The sequence below is a fragment of the Anoplophora glabripennis genome, unplaced genomic scaffold (genome assembly GCF_000390285.2).
Source record: "Anoplophora glabripennis isolate ALB-LARVAE unplaced genomic scaffold, Agla_2.0 scaffold2941, whole genome shotgun sequence".
NCBI lineage: Eukaryota > Metazoa > Arthropoda > Insecta > Coleoptera > Cerambycidae > Anoplophora > Anoplophora glabripennis.
The window spans coordinates 1-10,150 of NW_019419018.1; the positions used below are offsets into that span (position 1 = coordinate 1).

At 31.8% G+C, this 10,150-nt stretch overlaps 1 protein-coding gene across 1 annotated transcript; it reads left to right on the top strand.

Annotated features, from left to right (window-relative positions):
* Positions 1-4,688: 4,688 nt before the first annotated feature.
* LOC108916641 (probable malonyl-CoA-acyl carrier protein transacylase, mitochondrial) lies at positions 4,689-10,040 on the top strand (the record flags this gene model as incomplete). Its single annotated transcript, XM_018722938.1, is given in 3 exon segments — positions 4,689-4,906; positions 4,962-5,189; positions 9,812-10,040. Coding segments are annotated over 3 exon segments (620 nt in total), but the record flags the coding sequence as incomplete, so codon positions are not given.
* Positions 10,041-10,150: the final 110 nt, after the last annotated feature.

Below are 10,150 nucleotides of genomic sequence, written 5' to 3' on the forward strand. Positions count from 1 at the left end.
AATGTTAACAACCTATGTCAAATATAGGGTGGTACGGGGCTAATTTTCTAAAATACAAGTAACTAAGTTTTAAGGGTGGTTGATATGTGGGGTGGCTTCCGATGATGGGGAAGTGTTGTTTTCGTCTACAGAAGCCAGAATTTAGGTGGTAAAATCATTTTAAGTACGATTAAACGTAATATTATAGGTTTTCATTTTCATTCAAACGAACGTTCGGAACTTCAGGTACATAAAAATCTGTAGTTTTCAACAAGAATATGAATAACTAATAATACATATTGTAGCTGTTACCTATTTAAAATCATCGAAAATTCAAAGTTTGCTACTAATTTAAATGTCAAACTTGAGGATGAGGAAAAAAATTGGGATAAGAATAATTTAATAAAAAAACAAACAATTTAAACAACATAAATAACACAGTTTGCACTGATAAGTTATAGAAATTGTTCAAAATTGAAGTCTACTCTATAAAATAACTGCTGATTGTTTCTAATGAATGTACATTTATCCGTAATGCGATTCCACAATTCTGCTCGAGACGCAACTGGCGAGGAATATACAAATTCTTTTAATGTTCCCTAAAGAAAGGAGTCACATTTGTTGTAGTCTGGTGATCGTGGAGACCAAACTACAATTTTGACAAAATACCTCATAAGTAAATGCTTTTACACTTTACGAGAGGTATTTGAGAAAACCTATAAAAATTAAAAGAACAAATGTGAGGTCAGTCTTTCATTTCTCTACCACTTTATTCTACATATACTAGGTATTCTACTATATTATCAATTGCATGTGTTTACATGTTAGTTAATCTGTACATACCTAGTTATAGTTAAGGTGAAATAATTTATTTAAAAAGAAACAAATAAAAAACATTCAATATTACAGAAAAATTACTAAGAATGAAAAATGCCTCATGTGTTTTAAATGAATCAAGATATTGAGGAATGGTTTTTTTGTGTTTTACTTCGAAAATCGAATCCTTGACTCTTCGGGAAATATAAGAAATCCTTCAAAAGAGTCGAAGTTGGTCTGCTTCATCTATACAGGGTGATTTCACTTTAAATACAGAAACTGCAGGACTAGATTCATTACCAAAAAATAAGTAGAGTTTGCTCTATAAACTTTTTTCCTGCGGGATTTGAGATACAGGGTGTTAAAGTTTACAAAAAATATATATATTTTCTGCCATATCTTCATAATGCGCTGACGGAATTGATTGAAATTTACTACAGCGTATTCACTTAATTAAATTTTTTATTAAATGTAATATTAACCTTCTGGCTTTAATCAGTGGTGTGGTTCTGGAGGTGCTGCCTCATTTTCCCAAGAAAAAAATACGCCAGTGGTGGTTTGTTGTAGAAATAATGTTACATTCAGTAATTGTTACGTTAAATGAATGAAAAATGTTTCTTGGAGTTTTTTTAATAGTATCAGCCGTTTAGGAGATATTTGGGCTTGTTTTACATTTTATTGAATTTTCCTAATAAATTAATCCATTTATTTGATGAAAACCTCCTGGTTTTAACCAGTGCTGTGCTGCTAAAGTGTTTGCCAGCTTTTCCCATGAAAAGAATACGCCACTGGCGTTTTTTTTTAAATAAAAAAGTATACTACTTATTTTTTGGTAGTGAATCTAGTCCTGCAGTTTATATATTTAAAGTGAAATCACCCTTTATAACCGTAAACAACAAACATAATTACCTCCTGCATCTCCGCCATTGTACAGTGCTTTCGAAAAGTAACGAATAAATTCATTATTTTTTAAATTGAGAAGTTTTCGAAAAAATCCCCTGGCACGTCGATTTTGTTTTTAAAAAGGCAGTTTTTGACATACGACCCATATTTATGACGTCATCGTTGTTCGAGATATGACGTCATCGACAATTTTTTTAAATAGCAATAATCATTATCATTTTCAGTATTGTGAAAATTAAATTTTAAAATCTTCAAACATTATTTTCTTGAAATTTTTGTTATGTAACACCATAATTTTTCATGATCTGTGTATGTAGAATGACACGCTCTTTCAAATGGCATGGTCAAAATTGGGGGTTGCTATTTAAAAAAATTGTCGATGACGTCATATCTCGAACAACGATGACGTCACAAATATGGGTCGTATGTCAAAAAGTGCCTTTTTTAAAAACAAAATCGACGTGCCAGGGGATTTTTTCGAAAACTTCTCAATTTAAAAAATAATGAATTTATTCGTTACTTTTCGAAAGCACTGTATNGGCTACTGTCAGGCAGCCAACGGTGCACAATTTGAACATTTAATTTAGTCGATTTTTACATAATCATTATCATTTTCAGTATTGTGAAAATTAAATTTTAAAATCTTCAAACATTATTTTCTTGAAATTTTTGTTATGTAACACAATAATTTTTCATGATCTGTGTATGTAGAATGACACACTCTTTCAAATGGCATGGTCAAAATTGGGGGTTGCTATTTAAAAAAATTGTCGATGACGTCATATCTCGAACAACGATGACGGCACAAATATGGGTCGTATGTCAAAAAGTGCCTTTTTTAAAAACAAAATCGACGTGCCAGGGGATATTTTCGAAAACTTCTCAATTTAAAAAATAACGAATTTATTCATTACTTTTCGAAAGCACTGTATATGAGGAAAACGCTATTACCCACTGTACAAAAAAATCTCGCATTGACATCATACCTGTTATGTTCTATTAAAAATACTACTAACAGCACCACCATTTTAGATATATCCTGCAACTTAACAAAATCTTTATAATGTTTTTCTAAAAACATTTACTCAAAAGTACTTATTATGTTCTGTACATGTTATGTAAAATCGCTTATATTACATCACTTTTTAAACATACTAAGAATGTCTGTGTATGTTTGTTATATTGATAATTATCAACATTTAATTATAATTAAAGTACTGTTTAAAATAATGCAGGTTTTTTTAAATACATCATAATAAAAAGCTCAAGAGTATAATCTAGAACCCAAATGGTGTTAATTTAACCAAATTTGCGTAAACAAAAAATGTCGCAAAAAAAAGTTACAGTGTGTTAAAATTTCTTTTTTATTGTTTTCTCCTTAATTCAGAACCCAGTTAACCGATTTGAGCAAAATTTGCTGTTGCTTAGTTTCTCTTAAGGGCGTCCATTTCACAACCCTTTGTGAATATTCTTCTGTAACTTTTTTGTACGTTTAAATTTTTACATGCAACTATCAGAAATAGGTAGAGAATTTTATTCTACACACAAAATGTATACCTATCAAAAGTCGAAATTATGCTCGGTTATGAAGATATTACAGAAAATATTTATTAACACATACCCCATATTTTTTACACAATACACAACTATCAGAAATATGTAGAGAATTCGACACCATTTGGGTTCTAGATTATACCCTTGAACCTTGAAGTATGTAACATTCGTTAGGTGACACACTGTATAAACATAAATATTTTTAGTAATTGTACAGTGTCCACACCGCCATGCCGGTCGCATTGTGCGAGGTCAGGTTTTACAGTGGACCAGTTTCCAGTGCAGTGCAGAAGTGTATTTTTAAATCATTTACGAACTACCTTTTTTATTTTTTCTTTACAAAATTGTTTTTGTATGGGTCCCCTGTACATCCACAATTTTTTTTTGGATAAGTTCTGAATCACCCTGTATGTTTCCTACACCAATTTACCATTAATTTTTTATAAACATTTTTATGTAATAAACACATTTTTTTAGTTTTTTGCTTATAAAACCTAAACTAATTAAGCAATCTCAATGCTATAGACAATTTGAAAAATCGAAATATGAATAAAACGTGAGGTCGATCAGATTATTAGAAATGAAGAACACCCGGCAAAATCGGAAAATTTAGCGTATTTTTAAAAATTCATTACCACCATATTTTAAGTCGTAGAGTTAACTCTGAGCACAAAAGTAGTGAATTATATATACTTTCAGTGTGCACAAAGCAGGCACTATCGAACCATTAGTTTTGGCACAATTACAATTTCAATTTTTTTGATGCACTATTTTGCAAAATTTCTGGATGAGTTGGAGGTGCTCCGATTTTAATTTTTCAGCCGGATTTCAAAAGTAAAAGTATAACACCACAAATTGTATATTCTAATTTTCCAATAAAATGATGCGAAATAGGTGAAAAATTCCTCCAAACATGCTCAAAAACAGTAGAGGGCGCGTACGAAGTCGAGTAGTGGGGGAAGTTCGGGAGATGAGGGGCAGTGGATGTATAGGTATACAATTTTGAGTATTTTTGGTTATAGTATAGTTTAATATTAATTTAAGTGGTAATTGTCTATAGCATTCAGATTGCTTCGTTAGTTTAGGTTTTATAAGCAAAAAACTAAAAAAATGCGCTTTTTGCATGAAAATGTTTATAAAAAATTAATTAATGATAAATTGGAGTGGGAAACATATAATCATATATCTACAGAGTGTCTTTTATATGATTGACACAGTCCGTTTGCTACTAGTATTTTTGTTACAAAATCACTAATTTAATGCTCTATTGACTGGCCCATTAATTAAATTCAAGAAATTCTTTGTTTATTGAAAACCAATCAAGTGAACTAGGATTTTGAAAAAAGTTTATCTATCATTGTTTAGCCTATCTATCATTGTTTAGTCTGTATCCTGCAACACTTAGTCATAATTAATGAGATTTTAATTAATTTCAGCACTTCATTTGGTAAAGGTTAGAGCAGAAGCTATGCAGTCAGTCAGTGAAATATATAAAGGAGGAATGGCTATAGTAATTTATGGACCTGACAGTAAATTAAGCTATGCTTGTTTAAAAGCCAAAGAATGGGCTAAGGATAAAGGTGACGTATTTCCAGAATGTAAAGTAGCCAATTACTTATATCCACATTGTAAAGTTGTATCTGGCAGTGAATCGGTAGGTATGAAACAAATAATGTTTCTATTTTGATGTACCACTCAAAATTTTTTAGGCAATACTTTTCCTCGAGCAACATTATAGAGAGTTCGGTATACGGAAAATTAAAAAATTATCTGTAAATGGTGCCTTCCATTGTGATTTAATGGCTTCTGCAGTTGAACCGTTTAGAAAAGCTCTTAAAAAATGTAAGGTTTCTGAACCAGTTATAACTGTATATTCTTGCGTTGATGGAAAAAGCTACAGAAATGCTGATCATATCAGAAGGCAATTACCCACTCAGGTAATTTAATAAGTTAGTCTGTCTATTTCAAATATGTTGTTACTTAAATTGATTCGTTACAAAAATATCCAGAAAATAAGATCTTGTGCTTGCAACTGCCGACCTTGTTGATACTGTTGGCATTTCAAAAGGTTTGGTAAATACCATTTTAAAAGTTTTGCTGTGCTTTAGACATGTCAAGTCTCGTTTGGTTCCAAAAACGCTCAATTTTTTGGAAAAACAGCGACGTGTCGACATCTATGAAGCAATGATTTCTGACTAGACGTCATGAAACACATCATTACTGGAGACGAGACTTGGATCTACACTTACGACAGTTTTCTTTGATTATCATGGCGTAGTGTACTATGAATTTCTTCCAACCGGTCAAACCGTAACAAGGAACATTATTTGAGTGTTATGCATCATTTGCATGATGCTATTCCCCGCAAAAGGCCAAATTATGGACAGACAACTCTTGGTTTTTGCATCATGATAATTCACTGGGTCACACACGATTTCGCAAAAAATTCAACTCGTATTGTTCTGCAACCACTGTATTCGCATGATTTAGCACCGAGTGACTTCTGACTATTTCCTAAACTGAAGGAGGGATCCAATGCAGGGGATGAGGGGGATGGGGTGACCATTCCCGCAAAATCAAAGATCAAACAAAAAATTAATATAAAGATACAAATATTTTCACTGCATATACAGGCTGTTACAAATTCGCTTTTCACTACAGTGATCTCTGAACGGTAAGAGATACGAAGTAGCTTAAATGGGGGTAAAGTTGCGTAATCAAGGGACTAACATGATGCCTCTAAAAATTCAAGACTAACATAATTAGTTTTCGAAATATTTAAAAAAAAAATCCAAATTTTGGATCTCCGTTTTAGTGTAATTTCAGCCTAGTTTGAGGTGATGTTGAAAAAATAAGAATACTTTCTCATGGCAACTTTTTGCCCTCTATCGAATGGCATACTCAATTTTTATATGTAACGTTTCGTCTCTCCAGGACCATCATCAACTTCATTTTTTTAAATACGACCCTGGAAATTTTATTACATTTTTTGCAAGTCTTCATGACTCCCAAGACTGTACTGCCTCAGCTCGAACCAGGTTCAGACATTTTGTCTACAAAAATTCATCTTCAGTGTATTCGTTTATCAAAATCCAATTTTTGTTTAGATTTCTATGTTTTTAAATTATCGTACACTCCACCAATGCACCTAGTTATTTAAAGTATGAAAATGTATATTTTGATATTTAAAATATGTTTTTTTCCAGTTGTTATACCGTGTAAATTTAAGAAAAACTTCCTTTTAGGATGTGGTCTGTTGGGATAAGTTTGTGCCCAACGTCGCTCTGCTAGGCTTGCATTTCCATTGCATTAGGAAAATAGTTTAAACTATTACCACCATACGTTACAATAAAACATTTATTATTATTAACTACCTATTACCATCACTTCATACATAACTCAGTAAGTTGTTGCATCAAAATTAAAACACTATTACAATTTAAATTTTATTATGACAAATTAATTCTTAAAAATGCATATGAACAACCAAAACTCCAACTGAATATTATTCTTTAAAAAATTCAGTAAATGTTCAAAAACATTTTTGTTTTGGCAGAGGTTGAAAATGAATATCAGCGTAATATTATCGGAATTTATTATACCTGTAACCGCAACTGTGAAAGAGCATGTCAGATGTATTTGTATGAATATCCTGAAAAAAAAAAAAAAGATTGGAATTTATTTAAATTCGAGAAGCCTAGAAATAACTGGACACAGGAATAAAACTGTAATAATTTTTTATTTTAATGTGTGGTGGTAATAGTTTAAATAACGAGATGGATTTCACAGGGTCTAACAACACTTACAGTGTACGATAATTCAATAAACAAATAAATCTAAATAAAAATTTTAGATAAATTTGGAACGAATACACTGAAGATTAATTTTTCGAGACAAACCGTCTGAATCTGGTTCGGGCTGAGGCAGTACAGTATTGGGGGTCATAAAGCCTTACAAAAAATTAAATTTTTAGGGTCGTATTTAAAAAAATGAAGTTGATAATGGTCCTAGAGACACGAAACGTTACATATAAAGATTGATTATGTCATTCGATAGAGGGCAAAAAGTGGCCATGAGAAAGTGTTCTTTTTTTTTCAATATCACCTCAAACAAGGCTGAATGAAACAAAAACGGGTTTTCAAAATTTCGGTTTTTTTTTCAAATATTTAAAAAACTAATCATGTTAGCCTTGATTTTTTAGAAGCATAATGTTAGTCCCCTGATTATGCAACTTTGCCCCCATTTAAGCTAGTTTGTATCTCTTACTGTTTGCGAATCCTTGTAGTGAGAAACGAATTTGTAACAGCCTATATTAATATATTACGTAATAAGTGTTGTAAAAAGCATTGTACGCACGAATGGAAAAGTTACGCACGACGCCGCGTAGTGGCGTAGTGCGTAATTCTATGAGTGCGTAATTCTATGAGTGCGTAATTGCATTACACCACGTATTACGTACTATACTTTACCTACGACCTCTACTGTAAATACTTAAAAACACACCGTCTGCGATCAATGCAAGATTCCTATTACGTCGTACTGCAAAAAAAATCGCACAGCTTGGTAAAAGAATCATACAGTTTTCCTAGCAACCGCCAAGCAACGGTCAATACAAACAGTATTGTATTGACCGTTGCTAGGCGGTTGCTAGGAAAACTGCGATTTTTTTACCGTACGTAATAAGAATCTTACATTCATCGTGGACGGTGTGTTTTTAAGTATTTACAGTAGTGGTCGTAGGTAAACATTATTACATTTTCGGTTTCTATGTGAAGTTTGAAGGTATACTTAAATATTAAATATTCCCTATACTTAGGAGATTTTGAGATATTAATTTTTAAAGAAAAAATTTGACAGATGCAACGGTCTGCGAAGATACAAGGTAATTCTTTTCAGGAGCGTAATGTCAAGTGGATTTTTGGTACTTGTAAAGGGCATAGGTAACAGTAAACTAGACATACCATCAAATTAAAACATTCAAACAGCTATAACTTTGTTAACTTAGATGACACACCCTGTATTGTTTCACTCCGACCTATGCAGATCGAAATTTACTTTCTAGCCATATAAGCATTGTTATGGTTGCCTTTACTATTTTTAGAGATATTTACAATTTTCTATTTTTTGGACAGTTTTTCTCGTATCAGACCTATTATCAAATTGGCTGTGACCAGAAACACTCCAAAAACAATTAAAATAACTTGACATTTGGCAAATTAATTGTCAAATTATTGTCGTGTCTTTACCGAAAATTCAAATAAAAGTGCCTGGAGAGTGGGGATCGTTTAAATTATACTAATGAGAATTATTTTATTTTGTTTGTTTATGGAAAATGTGACAAAATAATTTTAAGAACATGTAGAAAATTTGCTGCTCGATATCTAGAAAATTGAAAACCTTCACGCAATTTATGAAGGCAATTTGTGGACATTAGTATAATTTGAACGATCTCCACTCCCTAGGCATTTTTATTTAAATTTTGGGCGAACACTATTGCAGACACAACAATAGTTTGACAACTAACTTGCCAAATGTCAGTTATTTTAATTGTTTTTGGAGTGTATCTGGTGATGGCCAATTTGATAACGAGAAAAGCTGTCCAAAAAAATAAAAAATTGCAAATATCTCTAAAAATAGTAACGGCAACCTTAACAATGCTTAAATTTCAATCTTCATACGATAGAGTAAAAAAATACAGGATGTTCCATTTAAGTTAAATAAGTTATAGCTGTCTGAAGTTATCAAAATGTAACAGCAAAAATGAAACACCTAGTATTAAATGTTTTAATTTGTCGGTATACCATGATTTAGTGTTACCTATGGTACAGGTACCAAAAATCCTCTTGATATCACACACCTGAAAACAGTTACTAGCATCTCCGCGAATCCTTGCATCTGTAAAATTTTTTCTTTAAAAATTAAAATCTCAAAATCTATAAGTCCTAGGTATAGGGAATATTTAATAAAGTTACCCTCATATTTGACGTAGAATCCTAAAATACAATAATATATAGGGTGTCCCATTTAAAATAAAAAAGTGAATGTCGACTTCCGGTATAACCGGAAGGGCCATAAAGTTTTAAATATTTTATCTGTGTTGGCCCAACTGTCTTTGCTAGGTTGCTAAGTTTTCAGATTTATCAGATCAGTACCTTCCCAGATATCGATAGTGGCGATTCTTGGTGAGACACCCTGTATTATTGACTTATCAAGATGGAACAGTCTCACCATGTCAGTGATACTATTTCAACAGAATTATCATGCGCTAAAAGGTGACAATCTGGTTACTGGATCCCTCCCGAATCCTGACTATGAACCTTTCTCCAGACTTCTCTCTAAAAACCTCCATTGGGGAGAAAATCCTATTAACTTATAAACATCATTTACAAGATAACCTAACACGTAATCAAATTTATGGCACATTTTTCAATTGAAATTCAATAAACTTCTGCAATATAATTCGTTCGTGTCACCCTGTATATTTTTTAATGCAAACGGCCATTAATTTTTTTCTTGTTAGAATAGTACCTACTTTTACTTTTGTTTTTTTTTTTTGTAGATAATAAAGCCAGTAAAATGGGAACAGTTACTCCATGTAGCATATGAACGTGATCCAAGTGAACATTTCCCAAAAACATTTGAATGTGGTCCTGGAACATTTTTAAAAACTGTTCTTAAACAAGTAAATGCAAAAGCTTGGAATGAATGTTACAGTAGTGAAGAATATAAATGAAAATGTTTAATTTTTTTCCTACTATGAAATACAATTTTATAAGTTAATTTATAAATTGGCGTTTTTTATTATACTTAACCGTGTTAAATAATCATTGCTGCCAATGCAAAGAAAAATATTTTTTATGATTGGAAGTAGGTTGAGATCTCAGAGGCCAGTTCAGAG